We start from the raw sequence: 24096 nt of genomic DNA, 5'->3' as shown, positions 1-24096 counted from the left end.
AGGAGCGGTATTAGAAATAATTAAGTGGCGAACAAGAACATGTCACGGACAAATGGCTGGCCTGTCGGCCAAGCCGTTTTAGCTGGCCAGTTGCTCCTGATCCTTCCGGAAAACGGAAAAGTACTCCACACTAATGTATTAAAGCCCTTCCCAGTTATAACCATGGAACCCTTATGAACCGAAGCAGTACAAGGAGCTGATTCCTCTTGTTTGTAGACATCCGAGAACCGCGTAACGACACAAGTGAGAAATTTTCATTCACAGCCCCTGAAACAATTAAGTTACGTTAAGTTACATAGGTTAGCAACTGAAAAACAATATTCTTTTACATAAACAGTGAAAATATTCATACGGCAATGTAAAAAACAAGGCATAATTTAGCTAGCGAGTAGCGCTTTTCAACCCCAAATACACGTTGAGCAAAACACTCCAGAATGCGAGTTTTGAGCTGTTTTTTGGAGGTACCTTCGGGACCTGGACACCGTTCTTTTATTGATGCTCCTTGTATTTTCATACAATCTTTTTACTGATATTGTCGCACACTCACAGCAAAGATACTGGGCGCGTATTTGTTGCAGTAATGAGAGGCTTAGAACAAAGCAACGAAATTCGGTTCAAGAAGGCCGCTTTTGTACTGTTAGATCGTCTAAACTTTGTCTCATTAGCTTGTCTGAAGTTCAGATGTGCTGTAACTAAAAAAGAAACTGTAAATAAGGAAACAGAAAGGGGGCTAGCAAAAGATAAGCAGTGAACTCAAGCATCCACCATTATTTTTCTTGTATACGCGCAAAAACTCATCGTTGGTGCCTGGAGGAGCAATCTACGGTTATCGGAATGTAACCGCTTTGGTCGCTTTCGAGTGTCTTGTTGTACGTAGAGGTCACAGACGTTAGCATAGGCCACAAGTTGTCATTTATTGCATAGAATTACACACCCACCCTTGCAAAAATCCTGCACTAAATTCAGTTGCATCCGAACGCAATTTCTATTCATTGCAACAAAATTTAAACATAAAGTCAACAGAATTTTAAAGACGACATTTACGATTGGACGCCGCATGCACGTTTTATTTCTTAGGAGAAATATTGTACAACATTTCGCTGGAAGTTCATAGCATTTCGCCGGGATATCTACGCGCCTATGGTAACTCAGTCGACCGATGTTTGTGTTCTTTGGCAAATAGCAAGCAGGTGGCCTGACAAAATATGTAATCTTCATAGCGAAACTACGTGTTAATATCAGAATAGCCATGCGTCTTCCTAGTTCATTCCTATAGCGAAGGCATGTAGTATGTGAGAGCTACATTTCAGTTGCTGATGCAGTTCTGATGCACCGCGCGTGTGCAGAACTTATGGATGGAAAGAGTTACATACCTATACAGCTTGAAATATGAGACGTTTGTTTTTAGAAGGCTAGCAGATAGAAAAGTGAAGAATTTGACTTCCAAACAGCAATGGGTGCGGGAAACCAAAAGGAACTAAATCCGCCAATGTAGGAGGGAATGTATTTATTTGGTGGTGGCAGTACATTAGCCAACCGAGTGAGTTGAAAGGTGGCGTTCTTCCGATGAAGACTAGTACGGGCACCGAAGTTATGTGGACGGTGCAAGCGGTCGGTAAACACAGTCTGTTTGCTATGGTCATACTGTGTTCAGTTCTTAAAGTGGAGTGTAATGTGTTGAAGTAGCATTGGTTCCTTTGAAATGTCATCATAAAATAGCTCAAGACGGCTAGCGTTACTGTCTGTATATTTATTCTGTGCCGCAGGAATCATTCCTATGCTTTTAGTGTTATGTGCCTAAAGAACGCGTGCGAAAGCTTCTTTAGTTTTTTCTCAATTTAGGAACTTAGCATAAGCTCAAAAATAGAGTGCTCATCAAAGTGAGGCTTCGATGGAAAAAACAAATGTCAGCACTTTCGCGAACCTTAAGGTGCGGCATCCTTGTGCCGGTTGGTGCACCAGAACTGGAAGCAAAAGAGACGATGGGATGACGCAATGTGCATGGTTTGAATTGTTGGTATATCTTATTTTTATTTATACATGCTGCAGCCCACACATTGAATCATAATGATGCGGAAGGTAACTGAAACCGCACAGTGCACGAGATTAGTGCAACACAAAAATGCAATATTTACAGGGTGGGCACGAGTACAATACTGACAGAGGTAGCACCCCTGTCCTGTGTTGGTTGAAACCAACAACAGTCATTAGCGGAGCAGTGGGAAATCCAGTTCGCGAGCTAGGACCTGGGAGTCCAGAGGACAAAAAAAATTAAATTATGGGGGTTTTACGTGCCAAAACCACTTTCTGATTATGAGGCACGCCGTAGTGGGGGACTCCGGAAATTTCGACCACCTGGGGTTCTTTAACGTGCACCTAAATCTAAGTACACGGGTGTTTTCGCATTTCGCCCCCATCGAAATGCGGCCGCCGTGGCCGGGATTTGATCCCGCGACCTCGTGCTCAGCAGCCTAACACCATAGCCGCTGAGCAACTACAGCGGGTAGTCCAGAGGACAGGCCTCTAGCAAGTCCACAGGGAGGCCAAGGCCAGTGAAGCCCTAAACTAGGGGAGCAACCCATCACTCGTTCACCCCTTCCCCCCTGCTGCCTGTCCTAATAAAAGTTTACTACTACTACTGCTACCCAACTCTTTTCATTCTAAAGCGTTCACGTGGGAATGGTTATCAGTGCACCATACCCAAACTACATTGCGTGAATAATTTTTGACTAATCTGCTTGGAGATCTAGGTGATATGCAGAAAACTTTGACCAATATTAAGCTATTCTTAATCTGCATTGACGGAGTTACCAGACCACATCATTTCGAACAGCAAGTTAGATTGAGAAATCGTTTCGGCATCTCGTGAGAAAATTAGTCGGCCATTTTTTTTAAATTTCTTGCAGGATAAAGCTGGCCAAAGCAAGAAATACTGAACAAAATTCAACCTACCTTGCTTCGGATTGTGACGTTTTCACCGATGTATTTAGTGCACCGCCTTACCAGTTAAACGTGTTTTGTAATTTGGATTTTTTTTTGCTGCTGCTGCTGCTGTTGTTCAGGATGACGAGAGCGTTCAAAGAATAACGCCCGGCAAGAATTTTAATAAGCCACGCGTGACCACTATCACGAGCAAGCCACGGGCGTGAAAGAAAGAGGTCAAGTAATGGTCATGCGAAGCCTATCGCAGAGCTTGTGCTTTCACGCACTGAAACGCTGCCGCAAACTCGGGCAGCGCCTTGACGGGCACGTTGCAGCGATGGCTTGCATCCCCGTACAGCACGTCCACGTGGTTGCCGCTGGAGCACAGAGCGTAGCAAGAAGCCACGAAAAAGAGCCTGTCTTGCGCGAGGCTCGACTCTTTGGCGTACGCACTGCTTGTGTTTCGAGCAATGCCGAGCCTGTAGGCAGCCAGGCTGGCCAGGAGAGCCTTCAAGTCCACGTAGTTTGGCAACCACTCCTGTGGCGCAGTGGAATTGTCGCTGGTCTGTTGAACGTTATTGTTGCGGGTCTCTTGCTTGCGAAAGGGGCTCACGTTAAAGAGACGATCGTGGTACAGGCCCCTGAGCACTTCGTCAGCGAGGAGGCGTCCGGCGCCGCCGTAGTTAACGGCCGCCGGAAAGTCTGAATGGAACAGCGGGAACACAAAGTAGTTTTCGGCGACGCTGAGCGCGCCGTGAAAGCTCCATCGGTGGTGAAGAAAGGAACCCGGCTTGAGAAGGTTCATTACGTCTCGCTCCAGGAGGCGCCAGCGCCCGTTCATCAGGTTCAACCAGTCGACGAAGAAGCGAGCTCCGCGCGACGGTTCTGGCAGAACGCTTGCCAAGAAGGTCTCGTTGTTGCACGGCACAATGGCGCCCGGGGCCCAAAGCTGGAGCAAGGCCTCCTTGTGGCGCACCACCGCGTCATCGAGAACGTCCCGCACGTCCCGAACGACATCCTCGGCGCCTCGGTGCTTCGGGAACAAACTGAGCCACCCGATGCCCACCGCGCTTTCGACCTGAATCAGGCAGCGTCGCCGATGCGCCGACGGAGGCAAGCCAGCAAGCTCCAGCGTGGCATCCGCGATCTCCCGGCTAGCCATCCAGCCCAACTCGTGGGCAACGCGAAGGCCTAGGCTCAGCGTGAGCGCCTCTCGCGTATCGGAGTCGAGTCCCAGTAGGTGGACGACGGACCGAAGCAGGCCGGCGTTTTCCACCTGCACGATGTCCCGAGCCGAAAAGCGGCGTGCCCAGATGAAGTACTCGTTCAACAGGAGCAGCAGCCGTCCAGCAGCAATGCCCGGAGTCACCGTGTCTGTGAGGTTGCGGATTGACATGCGCAGAATCCTCGAGTCCGGCTCGGCCATCGCGGGGCCCAGCACCTGAAGTGTCAGCCGGTCCATTGCCTCTATTTTGGCGATGACCTCGTCTTCGACCGCTTCGGAAGCATCGAATAGCCGTAACATGGCTCGCACGTAGCGCCGGTACCGGAGCGACGCTGCCGTCCCCGCTGGCTTACCGGCGAACGCCCTCGTGGTGGCAATCCAGGCATGAAAGGCAGCGCTGTGGCCAATCTTTAGCACGGGCTCCCCGGTCCCTCCGCGAAGAGGAGCCAGTTCGAAGCTCACGTGGAACCACAGATGCACGTTCCAGTTGCCAGACAGATCGAGTAGAATCTCTAGGAGATCCCAGCGAGACGTCTTTGGCCACGGGAGATGGCGCGCGGCCATGAACCTTTTGAGGTCGGGCAAGCTGCTCTGCGAAAGCTCCATGCACGACTTGGCAAGGCCGGCTACCTTCTTCTCGACGCTCAGTGCCGACGGCGCTGCGAAATACTGGCTGCCGCCGTGTTCGGTGCTCCACTCGATGGCTTTAAGCGCGCGACCGTACATGGCATCTTCCGCTGCATCCACGACGGACAGCAGGTGGTGTTGGCGTTTCCACCCGTCGCAGACGAAGCGATAGAAATTTCGGCACGGGTCTTGAGATCGATTAATCGAAAGTTCTATAGTGGCCATGTACTTGTGGCATGCCGTTTCATGGCAGCCAGAAAAAAGTGGTAGATCCGCGTGTTCTGCGTGCGACGTCCAGGGGCTTGCGCGGAGGAGACCCTGGTCTTTGACGCGAATCCACAGCATCGATCCCAGGTAGAGGAGAAGGGCGATGGAAAAAATGACGGCCACAGCCTCCAGGATGATCACGTGCCTGGGGTTCATGCGCCAGTTTGCTCGAATGACGACTACATTAGGCCCGGCGTGTTCCTGCGGGTGGGAAATGCAAAGTGAAAAGCTTCTACCTTGTTGATTGCAGCCCTGAACCTCTGATAAAGCGTCTGGATTATTGCTTTAACTATATTCATTTCACTCATCTAGCTGATCTCATCTATATTCATCTAGCCTTGAGTTTCAGTTTCTGATAGTGCGCCGAAATGCTGTCTGTCGCTATATGAACACCGTCCTAAGAAATGCAAGCAAGTTGCTATAGTAGGTTAAACACACCTGCATCCTGCTTATGGTTCTGGCTACACTTCTGCTTCAGGTTTTCAAGCTAAAGTGACAGCACCAGTTTCAGTGCATACGCGTTGAGATAAGTGTTTTCCGGGAAGGCTGTAAAGGCGTTGAGAAAACCCACGCTGTAGTCACCAATATGTCGTTAATCTCGTCGTTGGCACGCGGCGACGCGAGAGTAGTCGATCCTGTTTAACAACATACGCACTATCCCTATGCTACGATAGTGCCCCTGTATGTGCTACAGGGATGCTATCACTATTGAGGATGACGCAACGAGCTATGGAAAGAAGAATGATAGGTATAACGTTAAGGGATAAGAATTGAGCAGATTGGGTGAGGGAACAAACGCGAGTTATTGACATCTTAGTTGAAATCAAGAAAAAAAAAATGGCCATGGGCAGGACATGTAATGAGGAGGGAAGATAACCGATGGTCATTAAAGGTTACGGACTGGATTCCAAGGGAAGGGAAGCGTAGCAGGGGGCGGCAGAAAGTTAGGTGGGCGGATGAGATTAATAAGTTTGCAGGGACAACATGGCCACAATTAGTACATGACCGGGATTGTTGGAGAAGTTTGGGAAAGGCCTTTGCCCTGCAGTGGACGTAACCAGGCTGATGATGATGATGATGATGATGATGTGCTAATGGACCATAGCAGGATCACTGTGTTACGGATGCAGATTGCGTCTACGGACACATCGACTTCTCAATGACATGAATCAGAGCGTATAGCCGTAGGGTTTAAACTTCGCAATATTAAGACAACCCGGATTGAAGAAAAAGTACAACTTTGTCTTTCCTTATAATTAAAACATTTCGCTGTAATGCGGCGCGAACCGCTCTTATAAACCTGTCTCTACGCAAGAGAGTTCCCGTCATGTTGCGCGTTGTCATAGAGTGCATGCTCCTGCGAAAGGCGTAATCACCCAGCGTGCTTCCTGCCTGCTAACGCAACCAGTATTTCATGCACTGCTTGGATTAAGTCATTAAGCCAATGCCAAGAAGTGCGACTCTCGTTTGAAGTTGCTGGTCACAACCGGAGCGTGCGAGTTCTCAGCGAGTTCGTAATGTCTCGACAAACACCCTCTCAGGCGTAGCCAAAATGAACTACTGTGGCCGAAACGAGTTAAACCACGCTGAGTAAGCCCTACTGAAACATACGGATCTTTATCTTCTGACTGATGTTTTGATGTGGTTTCAAAATGCCTTGTATACACCCACCTTGCAAAAAACGTTGGCCACCTTTTCTGGGTGATTCTGACTAGGTTGGACCCTCTCTCCAATTTCAGGCATAGCGTATAATTTGCAAATCAAGAGTGCGATGTATGTGCAAGACTGAGATAGATACATGAAGCCGACGTGTGGCGGCACCTCAACCGACTCCCCTTCTTTTCAGTCTACACCTACAGCAAGTCGGCCAGCCCGATTTTGGGACAATGTTCGCTTGCATTAAGGCTGGTGGCTGTCGAACCATAATCCCGCCACCCAGTCCATGTAACGCTAGAGCAGGACAACGAGAATGAATGTTGGGGTGCGTTGAATGGGACAGCCTGTAGCAGTTTGACTCTAGCCTATTGAGCCACATGGGAAAATGCATCTAAACATGAATGCCATATGACTGATGGTTTGGGAGTTGGGGACACTTGGGTGCAGCGTCAGATGCTCTTTCTTCACATTAACGCCCACGTAGGACGGTATCTTCCCCTCTCCCAGTCCTCCTGTGCAAGGCACAATGTTGCTGTCAGACTCGCGAGAATTGGGTTCGTGTAAGCACGACAGGTGGAGAGTCGGCTTGACCTCTCCTGTTCAGCACCTGTCTGGATTCCGCAAGTTAGCCTACAGATAGTATACGAGAAAACAAGGACCACATGTGAGGGAAGTGCTCCCACACTACTTATAAGGACTCTGGGAACACTTCGTTCACGTGTGGTCCTTGGTTTCTATTAACGCTATAGCGTCAATAGACATACCGGTTCTTGTCCACCTCTGGTGGCTGAGCATTTCCACACGACAAGAATTACATGCACATCGCTAGCGGGTAGGGTCAGAAGCCGGATTGACTGAGAACGCCACGACCGCGTTTACATACTTTTCTCCGATCGGGTTGAACGATTCACCCCGTGCACCTTTCGCAGTCCGGCTGACGGCCCAGTCCGACGCTGTATACCTGGGACTGACCTGCTATAGCGTTCGCGTAAACCCGAATACCGGATCTCGTCTGGACAAGACGACTTGCCTCGAATTTATTGGCGTTACGTAAACGTATCCGCCCGCACGACCCGAGACAAGTCAACCCACCTGCTACTGCTAAGCCTACTCGACCTGACGCGCTGTGGTATATATATTCACGTTCGCGCCCGCTGCGCAGCAATCGCACACCTGCGCGTGCGCCAGCTGTCGTCTGTTTCCGATTGCTCACCTGTGCTGCCGGAGCCGGTTCCGGCAACGCGAGGGCAGGCGTCGCTGCAGAATCGAGCGCAGTGTCTGCACCATCGCCGCGGGCCGCTGCATCTGCCGCCCGCAGCGCCGCCGCCTGCATCTGGCGCACCTGAAGGAGCTCGTGCAATTCGAGTCGCTGGAAGCCCGGTCGTCTCGTCGGACCCGCGGTGAGCCTCGAACCACCTAAGGCGTTCCGCTCCGAATCCGAGGAGCTCGAGCTGCTGCTGCTGCTGCTGCGGTCGAAAGTGCTCGCCCCAGTGTCGGCCATCGTTCGGCTCTTGAAGTCAACCCTGTCTTCGACACCCCTGAACGTCGCCCTGTGCGTGAACGCTGTCCCTGACTGTCAGCAAGAGCGAGACAAGCCTGCAAGCGTCCAGCTGCTCTTGCTGTGTCGGTCCGCTCGTGAGGGCACCCGCCGCAGCTGTTGCTAATTCTGAGCCCGCGTGAGGAACACGTACTCACGACGGGGATTGCCTACACCATAAGGTCAAAACGACGACGACAAAGAAGTAAGTCGGGCAAGAAATGCAGATAATCGATGTTCGTCATCATTATCATCATCATCAGCCAATTTTATGTCCACTGTAGGACGAAGGCCTTCTCCCTACAATCTCCAATTACTCATGTCATGCGCCAACCGTATCCAACGAGCGCCCTCGAATTTCCTCATTTCATCGCCCCACCTAGTCTTCTTCCATCCTGGACTGTGCTTCCCTTCTCTTGGCACCCATTCTGTAACCCTAATGGTCCACCGGTTATCTATTCTAAGCACTACATGACCTTCTTAGCTCCATTTCTTGCTCTTAATGTCAATTAGAATACCGACTATAACCGTTTGCTCTGTGATCCAAACCGCTCTTCTCTGTCTCTTAAGGTTATGGCTAGAATTCTCCGTTCCGTCGCTTTTTGCGCGGTCGTACACTTATTCTCAAATTTCTTTGTCAGTCTCCAAGTTTCTTATCCATATGTCAGCACCGGTAAAATGCACTGATTGTACACCTTTCTTTTCAATGATAATGGTAAGCTTCCAGTCAGTAGCTGAAAATGTCGGCCGTATGCGATCGAACCCATTTTTATTAATCTCTAAATTTCCTTCTCATGATCAGGGTTCCCTGTAAGTAATTGACCTAGTGTAAAGTCGCTCTGATTGTTCGTGTTCTTAAGTGTCACGAATGGGCCGCGTGCTTTGTGTATATCGAGGGGGTTCACTTCCCCCCATGTCAGCGGGGCGACAGTTGCTGTGTTATGTGGGGTCACAGGCACCGCGCGGTGTTGGGTGACGCGTCGCGGCAGGCGCCAGGAGGGCGAGTGTCGATTCCGGGAAGTCGGTATTGTGCGCACGGTGTTGGCAGTCCGCCGGCGGTCACACGAGTTCACACAGACCAGCCTTGAAAGGGACCGCTGTACAAGGTATTGTGGGTCTGGCGCCCGAGTGCCTGACTAATTGGAGGCGCCGCCGAGGTTAAGAAGGGCTTAGGGCTTAGCGACTCTGACCCCGTGCCGCATGCAGTGAGCATGCACCTAATCTTCTATGCGTCCAGAACGCAATCGCCAGCCTTGTTGTTGAGTGCGACTGCCTGTGTGGTGTCGAAGGCCAGCTTACAGTACACGCTGTAGGAATGCGGTGCACACGTAAAGAGTGCATTCGGACGACGGCGTCTTGGAAAAACGCACTCGGAGAACTTTGTCTTGTAGACAATAAGTTTGAAGGACAAGAAGGGCCATCCGTCTCCCACACGGCCAAACTTTGAGTACGACCGCTCTACGTGGTATCGATGCCCCTGCTACCGAGACAGTTGCGGCCTAGACGTCGTTGGGATTTGAGGCGGTCTAGCGATAACTTGGTCGGGCCTGGCGGGTTTTGCTGAGCCCGTCACTAACTACGTAGAAATGAGAGGGCAACGGAGTTTTAGGAAAAAGGAAAAGATCTTTGTTTTCCAATATGTTTATTTTTAAGAGTAAGCCCATCCCTGTGGGTTGGGGCTTAACAAACGGTTGACTCTGATAGGCAACTGAACCTGTGGGACGGGCCAACAGCCCTACCGCCTTTTTTTCTTTGTATATTTGGGCTATAAAAATCGGGACGACATGCTCTCCCTCAGACTTGGCTGAAACCAGGATTGCTGATAGATCAGTGAGCCTCCGTACTATGTACGTTAAAACGAGTCTGGGCTCTAACAGTCATTGAGACAGTCGAAGAGTGAGACTTTGTTTCTCAATTGTTCAAATTTGTAATGCATTTGTTTTACCTGCCATGTATATAGAAAAGTTTACGTATAAATATTTCTTGTACATCTGATCTCTTCGTTTCCTGCCTGCGTTTTATCAACAACTGCCGATCATCGTCCGAGAAGCTTCAAGTTCCAACGGTGAAGCGAGGACAGAGGACGAACGAAACATTACTCCTAGGTAAACGTACTCCTTCCCAGACTCTAGACGCTGACTGGCGATCCTGAACTCTTCTTCCCTTGCCCGGCTATTCATCATTATCTTTGTCTTCTGCATATGAATCTTTAACCCCACTCTTACACTCGCCCTCAATCATTTTTTGTAACTCGTCTCAAGTGTTACTGAATCGGACAATGTCATCTACAAACCGAAGGTTGTTGAGACATTCGCCCTTCATCCTTACTCCTAAGCCTTCCCAGTTTAATAGCTTGAATACTTCTTCTAAGCGCGCAGTGAATAGCATTGGAGAGATTTTGTTTCCTTGTCTCACCGTTTTCTTTATATAGGTATATTTCTACTTTTTTGTGTGGAGAATTAAGGTAGGTATGAAATATGTGTAGATATTTTCTAAGATATTTACGTGAGCGGCATTATTCCTTCATTACGTAATACCTTTATGACTGCTGGTATCTCTAATGAATCAAATGCCTTTTCGTAATCTATGAAAGCCATACAGAGAGGCTGATTGTACTCTGCGGATTTCTCGATTACCTCATTTATCACACGGGTGGGATCTATTGTAGAGTACCCCCTCCTGAAGCCGGCCAGTTCCCTTTGTTGACTAAAGTGCAGTGTTGCCCTTATTCTATTGGAGATTATTTTGTTAAATATATTATGTAATACTGGCAGTAAGCTCATGGGCCTACAATTTTTCAGCTTTTTAACGTCTCTCTTGTTGTGGATTAGTATAATGTTTGCATTCTTTCAGTTTTCTTCTACCCTTGCAGTCGATAGACACTTTGCATAGAGAGTCGCCAGTTTTTCTAGCATTATGTCTCCTCCGTCGTTGATCAACGTGGCGGTTACCCCATGTTCCCCTGCCGCTTCTTCCCGTCTCATGTCTCGCAAGACCCTTCTAACCTCATCGCTAGTTATAGAAGGAGTCTCTGCAACCTGTTCATTGCAGCTTCGAACGGAGGTATCGTGGCTTGTCTGGGTACCGTACAGGTCGGTATGTAATTCTTCCGCTGCTGTTGCTATACCTTCGAGATTGCTGATGATATTACCCTGCTTATCGTTCAGTGCGTACATCTTGGCTTGTCCTATGCCAAGTTTCCTTCTCAGTGGGTTCATGCTGCGTCCATTTTTTACTGCTTCCTCAGTCTTTCTCACGTTATAATATCGAACATAGTCACAAGAAATAAAGAAATACTTAATAGATCACGTTTTTTTTTTTCATTCCAGACAAAAAAAAAAAGGAAAATCGCAGCAGAGGTGCAGAACCGACCTATGTGGCTTCTTAATGTTTAAACGAACTTATATAGCACAGCCAGGCACGTACCGAGGATTTTATACTGATACTGATGGCAGGAACCGACGATCAAGTGAGCTTAAAGTGGGGAGCAAATCACTATTAGACAAAGAATACGCTGAAGTCCAATTTGTCCGCTGCCACGCGGTAACACTGTGATGCGCCTCAGACCCCTGAAACGGGAGGCCTAAAGTAATCAGTCACAGTCGTTAGTGAAGCAAAGTTAAAAAAAGAAGAAAAAAGCCCATAAGGTTGAAAGTAAACTAAGTGAAGAGGCTAGAAAAAGACGAATGTATGCAAGGTGGCCATTAACTGAACATTGGCAGCATGTGATCTGTTTTCTCATATTCAGCATTGTCATCATGCTTTCCTCTTCGCTGCTGTTCCTTTTTATTTCCAACTGAAAGTGGCGGTCTTACGTAGCATAATGGTTCTTATATTTAAAGTATCAGAAAGCACTGTGCATCCAACAAAGGGGTTCTTTGCTTCTCACCCTCTGCAAATGGCGTGATTCTCACCTATAACCAATACAAGCGTATTAGTATAGTAAGGTATGGTAAAATATAACAATACAATACAATACAATACAATATATACAATATACAAGCGGAGCAAATATTTTTTAGCTCTGGAAACCAATTTGTTACGTTGTCGTGCCAGCGCATTCAACTGGAGTCACGAACAGCAATAATATAGAAGCCTTAGTGTTCTTTCTTAACCATGCCAAATCGCAGGGGAAAAAAAGAACCCGTCCTTCAGATGGTGGTCGAGCGACTGCAGCGACAATTTTTTCTCTAGAGATTTCAGTTTGAATCTCCATGCCTTGAATCACTCTCGAGCGTCTTATCAGCTACCGACGCCAACAGTCTATATGCGCAACTCAAAAGTTGGCAAGTCCCGACATCTGGCGTCCAAGTGGCGGCCGGCGCCAGCAGCCCCGTTTCCCAAGATATAAACAGCCTCGCGGCCGGCGGCTGATAAGCGATAGTCCGAAAACGAAGGCTGACTGAAAGCCTGTTGTTCGCTTCTTCGCGCGCAGCACGCGGGCACGTTCTCCGATAACACGCCAGCGAGCGCTTCAATGCGGCCGCGCATGCGCATAGTGACGCCACATATATTGACGAACAATAGCGAGTGACTTGCCGATAGACGTAGTTCATTTATTCTCATGACAATACACAGAAAGGAACCTCCAAACGAAAAGCCGCAAAACGTGACTTGAAAGCGTTATAAAGGCGTTGACATACTCTCCTTAAGGAGAACCCGGTTAAGCCGAATTTCCCGATACAAGGAACCATGTCGGAACATTTGGTTTGTTCCGCACAGACCCAAATAGAAAAAAAAAGAACCACGTAACACGAACTGCTATAGTTCGTTTACGCCGAATTTCCGCAGTGGCGCACTATAACGCCTGCCACTCGGTCAGCGAAGGGCCAGGAATGATGCATGTTAGCTACAGGAATGAGTCTTTCGCATGTTAGCCATACAGGCCAGGAATGAGTCTTTGTTAGCTGCACGTACGGTATGCAAATGACGTTTCTATGGCCACAGACGACTACGCCAGCGTCGACGATAACGTGAGAACATCCGGGACTGAGACCCTATAGAAATCGCTAATTGACGAGGTACCTCCTTCAGGTGTGGAGGCTGCAGGCTGGTGATGAGGTAGGTACGCTGTCCACAAGGGGTATACACGAACCACCTTCCGTGATGACGCAGCTGATAGTGCCCCAAATATTTCGGTAACATTTTTTTAAAGCGAATCGTCGAACTATCTTGCCTATGTTTGTTAAGTAAGCGGACGGGGAAGAATGCCCAGGTGGTGCAGCCCGTGGTCATACCGTCGTTGTCACGCTGCTGTGATTTCGTTGTCGATGTGCCACCGTTGTCGCGTCGTCATCATGTAAATATTGGGTTTTACGTGCCAAAACCACTTTCTGATTATGAGGCACGCCGTAGTGGGGGACTCCGGAAATTTTGACCACCTGGGGTTCTTTAACGTGCACCTAAATCTAAGTACACGGGTATTTTCGCATTTGGCCCCCATCGAAATGCGGCCGCCGCGGCCGGGATTCGATCCCGCGACCTCGTGCTCAGCAGCCTAACACCATAGCCACTGAGCAATCACGGAAGGTGCGCCGTCATCATCTCCGCCGTCGTTATTCCATCTCCGTCACACCGCCGTCGTCGTTGTCGCACTGCCGTGTCGTCTACCAAAAGATGTCGACGATTGTTTGTGACGCAGTCGTCGAACACACACTCTAAGAAGAAAAGGAGGAAATGGGGTATTGAGGTTACTCCTTTAGGGGAGCAACTGATCTGCCACAACCATTCCTCCCTTTAGGGGGTAAGTGCGAGGGGATGAACTGTTACTCCCCATGCCGTTACTCCTCCGAGGACTAACAGTTGCTCTTTTCCGATGCTCCTCAAAGGAGTAACGGTCATTATTTCCGATGCTCCGCAAAGGAGGAATTAATGAAATTGGCCATTTATACGCTAATAAAAAAGATTACTGAGCTGAAAAAAAAGAAAAAAAAGGGTGCCCGAAAGCAGGATTCGAAGTCACGTCGTTGCGCTCCCATGTTACCTACTCTAGCCACTGCACCACGGCAGATTTTTTTTTCTTTATTGCATGGAATTATCGTTACTGTCAAACCGATACAGTTACATCACATATGATCATACAAGAGAAACAAATTCACAGAAAGCATACAGTACATACATACAGTCAAGCAATCTGCACCACGGCAGATTGCTTGACGGGGGTAGGAAATTGAGATGAGTTAAGCAATGGATCGCAGGTGCGGCAATGTAAAAGCGACTCGGCATTTTCTGTATGCTGTGCGGGAAGAGTGTAACGTTGAGTGTACTTGCAACCATAAGCGAGTGCGAAAAGAAATATGCCCGAGTATTCTTAGGGTGCTTTAAACTGAGGCACTACACGATAAACGTGTAGCGAGCTCAAACGGGGCACTAAGACGACAGAGTTTGAGCTACACATCGCTTCAGTTAAGTTCGTAATCTCCTTGGAACGGAAGGAACTTAGGTACTATTGACCAGCAAAATCTGGCAGTCTATTACTGACCTGCGCGTTTAATGTGTATCGCTCACTTATGGGGTGCGCACGAAGGGCATGGCTCTTCACATTCCAACTTTAAATTTCACGCAATTTTCTCACGAAGAGGCAAAGTGCTGCTTTGCATGTAGTTCAATGGACAGTGCACGAACTTCGAACTATTCACGATTTATAGACAATACAGTTTTTGCCGCATCACTGCACGACACGGACGAAAACAGCGGAGCGCATGGGGAGTAACTGTTGCCGTTCGTCCTCCCGTTGCTCTCTTTCCGACCAGGGACTAAACACTTACTCTCCAAAATTTGCACACGGCACGCACATTCATGCAGTTACTCTCTTGAGGGACGAAAGCGCCCTTTTTGGGACGAACTGCGCAGTTACTCCCGCTTTCCCCGGAATTCTTAGAGTGCAGTTATCGACGTAGTTATCGACGTCAGCAGCGTGCTTCGGAAACGTTGCTACATAGTGCGTCCGTTTGACTTCCCATGTGCGCGTAAGATGCTCGCTAGCTGTCGCTATCATATTTCTCAACAACGTGAGTGCGCAGAAAAAACAATTTGGATAAGCGGTAGGGTAAATGTGAGCTTTTTCGCGACAACGTAAACATTCACGCAGCACCGGTTCGCGCAACAATTATACACAGTAGCTTAAAAGTGTTTAAAGCAACAATGTTGTGCGATAAAAATCCAACAAAGAGAACTGTATTTGTTCTCCTGTTCCTTTGTTGTTGTTGTTGTTGTTGTTGTTGTTGTTGTTGTTGTTTTAAGATTTAGTTGGTGTTCTCATTTATTGTGAAATGGTTTTATAGACGCGTCAGGAGTACTGTGGATCATTTTTGGTGGTAACACCAAGGTTAGTTATAAGACGAATAAATTTTCACGGACCTGTCCAGTTCGCTGGGTGTGTGAGCGCCCGTTTCAACGGTGGTTTCTCGAGAGCAAGATGTGTATTGCTCGGAACGAGCGCACGGGCCTGTGGATTTATTGATTGAAAACGTTGTTATTCGACATGAAATATGTGCGAGTCGAATGGGAGGGCAACCTGCTCCGGCCGCCCTCATGGTTTCCTCCGCAGTCAGGGCCCGACCGCCGAGCCGTTGCTGCCGCTCCTTGTCATTTCGGTGAAGGCTGGGCTCCCATTGCTCGAATAGAGGGTTAAGGATGGGGTCTGCCTCGGATTTAAACTGACAACCCCATGCACGGTTCGACGAGCTCTCCGCAGTGAGGGCATTGCGTCCTGTAATTCGAAGGGTACCATAGGTGCAAATTTGCGAAGGATGGGAACGTGCTTGGGAGCGTGTGCTCTTCTAGACTGCTAAGGTTCGTATGCGTTAGAGAGAAGGTTCTTCGATCTACCCGGAGCGTTCTAGTATTTCCGATTTCGCGACACTTACGGTCGGAATCGATTGTAAGTGCATGTCGCGAGGAACGCGTGTCTGTTATTGCAAAGTCCCGGTTCCTCAGAAACTGCGTCGCTCAAGCAGCCCGCAGTGTTGGAACTGCACACGCAGTGGCGACGTCACCAGCTTATCTGGCGTCCTTATCGCGGTCCTTGCGGCACAACCCAGCTGCCAGCAACCTCCCTCAAAACCTCTCCATACTGCAACACTGATATAGGGTTCGGGAATGTAGAAAGGAAAGAAAGAATTCATCAAAGTGGCACTCCGCTTGGCAGAGCCAACATCACCTGAGGCGTAAAACGAGAACGCGGGGTGAGAGCGACGTGTGGGTAAGAGAAAGTGTTGTCTGACGCCACTAGCGGCGCTGTTATCGTTAGCCGAGCGCCAAACTGAACCGTTTCAACAGCGGAGCGACACCTTACTGTTAGGAACTCTTTTGAGAGATTCAGGATAGTAAATAAAAGGCCGCGCACCAAGCTTCACGATACGAGTCCTCAGAACGGCGCAGTGTGAAGACTGCATCGCGGACGTGACTGACTTTGCGAAAGGCATCTGTTGTGTCCGGCCACCTAGCGCACTTGTGGGGCGAGGTGGCTTGCGTGCCGCGATCCACGACCGCGGCGTTGTCGGTCGCGCCTCGTGCTACGAGGGCGGCCGCTCGATGCGACCGGGTGTCGTAGTGTTTCTTTATCAGTCGGCCCGGACGTGGGCGTTCTAGGTGAGCGCGCTCCTCTTTTATTGTTGTTTACACGGGCGCGCCGTGTTTGCACGGGAGGCGCGTGCTTCTGTGTAGTCCGGACGTGCTGCTATTTCCGAGCGCGGCGCCGCGCAAAGTCCTCTGTTACGTCACAGCCGCGCCCCAGGCTGACTGCCCTCAGCGAACGGTCGGTCGGTCTTCGTCGAAGGGACAGAGAGTGGTGACGGAGAGAGAGAGAGAGAGACTGAGAGAGGGAGAGAGAGGGGGGCGAAGGAGATAACCGAGCTTGCGGCCGATTGGTCACCCTCCATTAGGGAGAAGGGAAGAGTGGGGGAAGTGAGAAACAGAGGGGTACTACCACATTCGAAGTGTTACAAGCATCGGTCCCTTCTGGGCGCACCCAGCCAACTAGCCTGTCGACTTTTTGCAGTGGCAAAAAAATCCATGGGTCCGTGCATGGCCTCACCCATCATCAACCCAGAAAGCAACGCGAGCTCCACTGGCTATTCTAAAACCGGCGGACCCGACAAGACGCTTATAGACACCGTACAGTTGCTGCCCTGACGAAGAGAAACCCCCTTGTAGTAAAGTTGGCTTCCCAGCGACGTTCGTTGTTCTACTACCGGCCGTTAATCCCTTCGAGCCTCTATCTTCCGTTGAACCAATCTCTTGTTCTTTATTTATGGACAACCTGTGTCTACTACTGTGGACGTACTCTCTCATTTTGCCTCTGCCTATTTCCTCCTTTCTTTCAATCAATCATCCCCTTTTCCCGTGCAGCTTACTGCGTAGCCAACCGGGCGTCCGTCATGGTCAACCACCCTTTCGCTTCTTTCTTTTCTCTCTCTCTTTTTCTCTACCACACAGTTCCCCTACATATTTTAACAAGTATAAATAAAGTTGGTCTCGAAAAACTGGACTTGAGGTTATTGACATTATTGTTACATCTTGTGACAATACTGATACAGCTTGTCGTGAGCCTTGTATGTTATTGTATGTTCACTTTTTGTTGTATTTGCTCATGTAGCTCCCTCCTGCTTGCTCAGATGTCCACAGTATTGCGAAAATTAAAAAAGTCACTACAAAGACCGAAATTTGCTGACATTTGTCATCAATAAGGCTAGGTGTGTTAATGTTGCTCATAAAGAACACACGACCGTTGGACCCCTTTCTTGTAGCTTTATATTTGTTTGTTTGTGGATACATGGTTATATTATCGTTAGCGATAAAATAGGTTCTATAGGTATATGTATTCTCTGGAGCATTTTACTTTATGCACGGTGGACTGAACTGGAACTGAGCTGTGCGTTTAGAATCGTCGACTACGTCAGTAGATGGTAGACTACCGCACCAAAGGTCAAAGACTGTAATGTGTACACCGCACTTGCACAGCGGCATGAACAGCAGTTAGGTGCTGCTTGAACGCTTCGTCGTGACAGTTCTATCTTTATTATACCATTAGTTTTTTTTTATGCTGTATAACAAGAAAAAGTGGCTAAGCTTAGGCATTTTATACCTCACTCTTCCAACGGCTGCCCCTTTATAAGAGAAAAGAAAAGATTTAAAGAACTGTATTGTGTAAGCTCTTCGATTATAAGCACAGTCATTTGGTGTTAGGTCCAACCCAATGCTTTGTGAATCTTTGCGAGCCGCAAGAGAAACTTCACACAACCTTCCCGCCCTACTTTCCAAATGCATCTTTTCGAACGTCCTCGAAATTTCTCTCCGCGCGGAGAAAATTAGCTTAAAAAGTTTACATAATACCAGGCAGTGAGGATTATATAGCGATCTTTTAAAACACAATCAAAGGACACGCAGAGCTCAACCACGTTCTGACCAAAGTATGCATATAAATGCCTTGGTGATACCTAAGGTCTCTCGATTCCGTGATACGTGAGGCTGGAAGAGTACGAAGAAGACTACTAGCTCGTCGGGATTACCTCTAAAATCTAGGCAGCGGGCAAAATTATGTGGACTTCCTTTTTTTTTCTCATCCTCCCCACCTTTCTCTCTTTTTTTTTTGCAGTTTCGGCTGTTAAAAGGCCCCGCACCAGGCCTCATTGCAAACTTTGTTTATGCACTAGAACTGGCAAACCGTCGTCTAAGGATTGTTCAAGGGAAATAATATTTCGAATGGCTTCATTGTTGGAGGAGACGGAAGAAATTAACTGTCCTGTTACCATGTCGCCAGGAGTAGAGCGCCACTGCCAGGGGAGACACTGTTGCCATCTAGTGGAGTTTCCAAGCGATGTGCGTTCCCTGCCTTCTCCCATGTACGGGAGCATAACCTCCTCGATAAGTTTGTCGAGCAGGCTATGAACGGAGCTGAGGGACAGCGTCATCTTCACGAGCCCCGCCTCCTTCATTTCTCCTTTTTTTTTTTTTTTGCTGCTCGGCACATTCTTCAGCCGCGACGTTTGATTAACCGAAGTCACGTGTCAGGGCGAGCGACGTCGCTAGCACTGCCTTTTACGTAGACGCATTTGTGCCTGTAACCTCGACTCTCTCACACGTTCCTCGAGAGGGAGGTCGCGCGACGTTTGCCTTGAAATTTCCGCAGTTTTCGGGCAGACGCGGCGCTTTAGTACACTTTGCAGACGTGATTGTCAGCGGATGATTCAAGTCGATCCAGATCGGTCGCGAAGCTCCAGGCGAAAAGCGGTATACAGAGCCAATTGCCACCGACACCAGCAAGGCGGTTATGGGAGCAGCGATTGAAGCGCGACAATGGGAGGAGGGAACAAAGAGTGAGACAGTGTTTGACTCAGTGTTATACACGCAATGAATCAATGTTATATACGCTCGACGAGGAGAGAAAAGACAACTCTCTTTTACTGTATCAGTAAAAATGAATGCCTATTCTTCAGCGTGCGCTAAAAGAGGGGGGCGTTCACGCCGCTATCGATTGCAGAACAATGCAGCTCTTGGACTATTCGCAGAAAGGCGCTCTCGTAAAGTTCACTTGCTGCTACACGCCCCCCTGACATGTTGTGTTGTTTTGTTCGTCAACGTTTGTCTGAATTCCGTTGACACGGTGTTTGTGAGGCGTGTTTCATGTTTGTTCAACGTGTTCAGTCAAAAGTGGTGAGCTGCGCCTGCCAGGTAATTGTTTACCTTAGCAGCTCTCGTGTGGCTGCACTAGCCGACGACCTTGGTGCCTGACAACGCGACAAGCACTCAACAGCGAAAGCTTTCTTTGGCCCGCAAAGAAATTGGGCTCTGTGCATGGGCGCGTTTTCGACACTCGCAAGGCTGGCGTTTCGCTTCGTCGCTTTCCGCGCTGAAAGCTGGAAACGCCCATCGAGTCGAATTGCGGGGCGTTTTAAATAATGCAGCCCTAATGGAAGGCCAACAAAACAAATTTCGCGCCTTTGACAACAAGGCTGACATCACTTCTGCTTCTTCAACCGATATGGCGTCAGGTTACGTTTCGTTCCACCGGAAGTGTTACCTCGGCACATAGACGGCGCTAAGCCTCATGAACAGCCAGGATGAAGTAGGCAGAAAATTGTAAATACACCGAGAGAGCAACATCCATTGTTCAAATATTTATTCAAGCAAGGATTAAAGTGGAAATTTAACGTTGGTTTTCTGAAATACGTGGGAAAAAGACGGCCACACCCAGTATATTCTGGAATCACATTAACATATTAGGCAGGAAGTCTGGAACTATACACTGACATATCCCAGAAGAAGACGGAAACAAACTGGAAGGGGACGCGGCATTAAATCACATCCGAAAAAAAAAAAAACAGCCGAATGATTGCAAGGTAATGAAGAGGTGTTTTTTTTTTTTTCATAGAAAGAGAGAGCATGAACCAGATGGCAAAGGAGCTGGTGCTGAGAAATTCCCCACTAGAATAAAGCCGAAAATAATTGTCCTAAGGGCACAACCACAGGACTAGACGAGGTTCCCGTTAAGCAGATTGATGAGCTAGGACCAAAAAGTAGTGAAGCTCTGTTGAAAGCCGTAGACAAAAGTTTACACGAAAGGCGAATGCCATGCAGTTGGCGACAAAGTAGAGTGAATTTAATTTATAAAAGTCGGGGGGGTGCAGATGACATTCACTCATATAGACCGTTGGTCATAACATCGGTAATACACAGGTTAACAATGCAAGGGATTAAATTAAAACTGCAAGTATGGGCAGAACATAATGACATATTGGGAGAACTTCAGAATGGCTTCAGAATCGGTAGGCGTCTGGATGATAACGTATTTGTTCTTACTCGGCGTATTGAAATATCCAGACAAGGAAGGAGACGGTTATATCCGGCTTTTTTAGAAATTACGCGGGAACGTATGAATACATAGACCGCAACATTTTGTGGGACATTCTGAAAGGGGAAGGCTTAGGCAATGATTGTCTACAGCTTTTGAGGAAGATTTACCTGTAAAGCACCGTTTGCGTTGAATGCGAAGAGATGATGAGCGAGGAGAAAGTTGAAATCAACAAGAGGCTGAGACAGGGGTATCCTTTATTCCCGCTGCTGATTATAACGTACACGTTAAGGATGGAAAGGGCGCTATAAGGAATCAATATCGGGTTTGAACTCTCATACATACAGGCGTGCGGAATACCAGAGCAGCAGCTTCCAGTTTTGTTTTATGCAGACGACATTGCGTTGCTTGCCAGCTTGGTTGACATCCGTGGACAGGAAGGTGAAGATTTAGGATTCGGTGTTGCAATTGGGTTTTACGGTATTCAATGAAGATAGTGAGCAGGCAGTGTCAATACAGGGCCAAGAAATACCTAGAGTAATACATTGGTTTATCGATAAACGAAGGCACTATATATATATGGAAACACAGGAAAAAAAACAATAATAGCAAAGGGGGAGAGAAATACGGTCATAATGAAACACACAGTGCTATGGCGATATAACAGGTTCGAAGTGCTCCGGGGTATGTGGAAAGGTGTAACAGTTCCAAGACGTCGTTCCGTCTTCGTCATTCTGTCGTAATTATGCTGTCGTCATTGAATCGTGATTACGCCGCCGTTGTCGTGCGCCGGTCGTCAGACGCTGGCTCTCATCGTGCACCCGTTGTCATACCATATCGTCGTCATTCCGTCGTGGCTGTGTCATCACCAGCTTTGTCATCTGGTTGTCGTCATATACACCGTCGTCGTCTTCACACCAGGGTTGTCGTCACAGCGCAGTTCAGTAAAGCGGAAAGTTGGGCTAGTTGGTGAGTGATCGCCACACCTTGCTGGTGAAGCAGCGCACTGACACGGACACAGTGAAGACAAACAGGAAAAGACGACACTCGCTGCACAAAATGGTTGCGAGTGCAGCGAGTGTCGTCTTTTCCTGATTGTCTTCACCGTGTCCGTGTCAGTGCGCTGCTTCACCAGCAAGGTGTGGTGATCGTCACACCGCCTTTGCCGTTTCATCGACACGATTCCGTCTTCGTCTTTCCGTCGTGGGTGCTGCGCCGTCGTCCCGTCGTCGTGCCCCATTGGCGACTTTGGCAAGCTAGTGTCGCATCATTGTCGGCTTACACCGGAGGGGGAGGGGGGATAGAACAGAGAAGAGAGGAAAGGCGCGGAGGTCAACCAGACGAGCGTCCGGTTTGCTACCCTACACTGGGGGAAGGGAAAGGGGGAACAGAAAGAGGAAAGCGGGATAGAGGGAACAATATGTCTGTGCGCGCAGCAAAGCGCCTGGAAATCAAGTCAAAGCAAGTGCTCCGTTGATACGTCAGGCTGCCATCATTCTGCTGTCCGAAGCTAATCTTGGTGCTTCACAGCTGGTGATGCACGTTGAAGTCACCAGTGAAGACCATGGAGCCGGTGGGCGTCAGCAGTACGTTGCAGTGCCTGGCAGTATATTTTTAAGCTAAACCCCAGCCGTTCTGACTTAAGTGCGACTATAGTGATGCGGATGAGCCGGAGTCAGTGTATATCATATGTAGCCGAAGCAAGAAAAGCATCGGAATGACCTTTACGCATAATAAATAAACGCGACTTCAGCTGAATACGGTGTCTCGCTAGACTACTTAAATGCTAATCGCATTACCGTCGACAGTCCTCGCGAGACGTGTTCTGCCATAAATTTTCTTTCTAGCAGATGCCGCCCCCTTTGACCTTCAACAATAAGCGCCTTCGCGGTCAACAAGCGGCGGTGACCGCGGGCTTGCCGGGTTTGCTGCAAAAGCCACCAAATAACTTCAGTCAGGACGCGCAACGCGCCGAATTCAAGAAACGCCTAGATGCAATCGCGGTGGTTGGTCGCAATCACCGCGCGCTTCTCCGAAACGTGTCGTGTAATTACTAACACGCCGTGGTTCTAACGTCTCCGCCGCCCGCGATTGCACTGGTCTCGGCCACACTACTTTTTTCTTTCCCCTCTGCTCCCGTCGCGGCATGAGGCCGCCGGCTTTTTCTCGGAAGGCCGACCTCGCACCGCCCGTGACCGCTATACGCGACGAAACTTTTCCACTGTTGCGGCGGGCGCGTCCGAGCAGTGCGCCCGCCTTATCGCCCTCGAAATATCGCGGGAAAAAAAGAAAAATGTAGACGGAGCACTGTGTGCGGAAGCTCGATCTGGCGCTGTTTGTCCTCGCGCCCTATTTACACTGCCGATGCTTGCGACGATTCGCGTCGGCTTCTCTCGTAACGATGGTGCTCTATTTTTGACATTTTGCTCGCATGCCTATCTATCTATCTATCTATCTATCTATCTATCTATCTATCTATCTATCTATCTATCTATCTATCTATCTATCTATCTATCTATCTATCTATCTATCTATCTATCTATCTATCTATCTAATCTTCCCCTTCTCTCTTTCCCCAACTCAAGGTAGCCAACCAGACTCTTGACTGGTTAACATCCCTGCCTTCCTGGACGTGCAATTCAGCGGTGAGCAGTTTAAGAATAAGAACGGACAGCGGATCTTTACGCAATGTTAGAGTCTTAAATGGACGCGAATATTGTTTGACTTGTCGAGGTGTCCAGCAGTATAGCAGTCAAGCAGTAGTAAGCTGTGCTCGTGTCGTCTGCTATAGCAGACGACATGAGCACAGCTTCGTTGTCTGTATGACCCGCCGTGGCTGCTTAGTGGCTGCGACGTTGCGCTGATAAGCACGAGGTCGTGGGATTGAATCCGCGGCCCCATTTCGATGAGGGGGGGGGGGAGTGGGGGTGAAATGCAAGAACACCCGTGTGTATACCGCACATAAGGTGCATGTTTAATGCTGACCAGGTGGTCAGCATTAATCCGGGATTCCCCTCTACGACGTGCTTCCTAATCAGATAGTGGTTTTGGCACGTAAAACCACAGAAT

At 48.7% G+C, this 24096-nt stretch overlaps 1 protein-coding gene and 1 long non-coding RNA gene across 2 annotated transcripts in view; one reads left to right on the top strand and one right to left on the bottom strand.

The window, feature by feature from the left end:
- The window catches only part of LOC139061168 (uncharacterized), an 83754-nt gene that overhangs the window by 24188 nt on the left and 35470 nt on the right, over positions 1-24096 (top strand). The window lies entirely within an intron of this gene.
- Positions 3085-8433, bottom strand: LOC135910476 (endothelin-converting enzyme-like 1). Its single transcript, XM_070520816.1, has 2 exons — positions 7911-8433; positions 3085-5242 (listed from the first exon to the last, which is right to left on the bottom strand). The coding sequence occupies exons 1-2, from the start codon at positions 8196-8198 to the stop codon at positions 3182-3184; spliced, it is 2349 nt and encodes a 782-aa protein (XP_070376917.1). The 5' UTR covers positions 8199-8433; the 3' UTR covers positions 3085-3181.

Source organism: Dermacentor albipictus, chromosome 6, assembly GCF_038994185.2.
Source record: "Dermacentor albipictus isolate Rhodes 1998 colony chromosome 6, USDA_Dalb.pri_finalv2, whole genome shotgun sequence".
Classification (NCBI taxonomy): Eukaryota; Metazoa; Arthropoda; class Arachnida; order Ixodida; family Ixodidae; genus Dermacentor; species Dermacentor albipictus.
The sequence above is the reverse complement of the archived record's forward strand: the minus strand, read 5'-3'. Positions and strand labels throughout refer to the sequence as shown.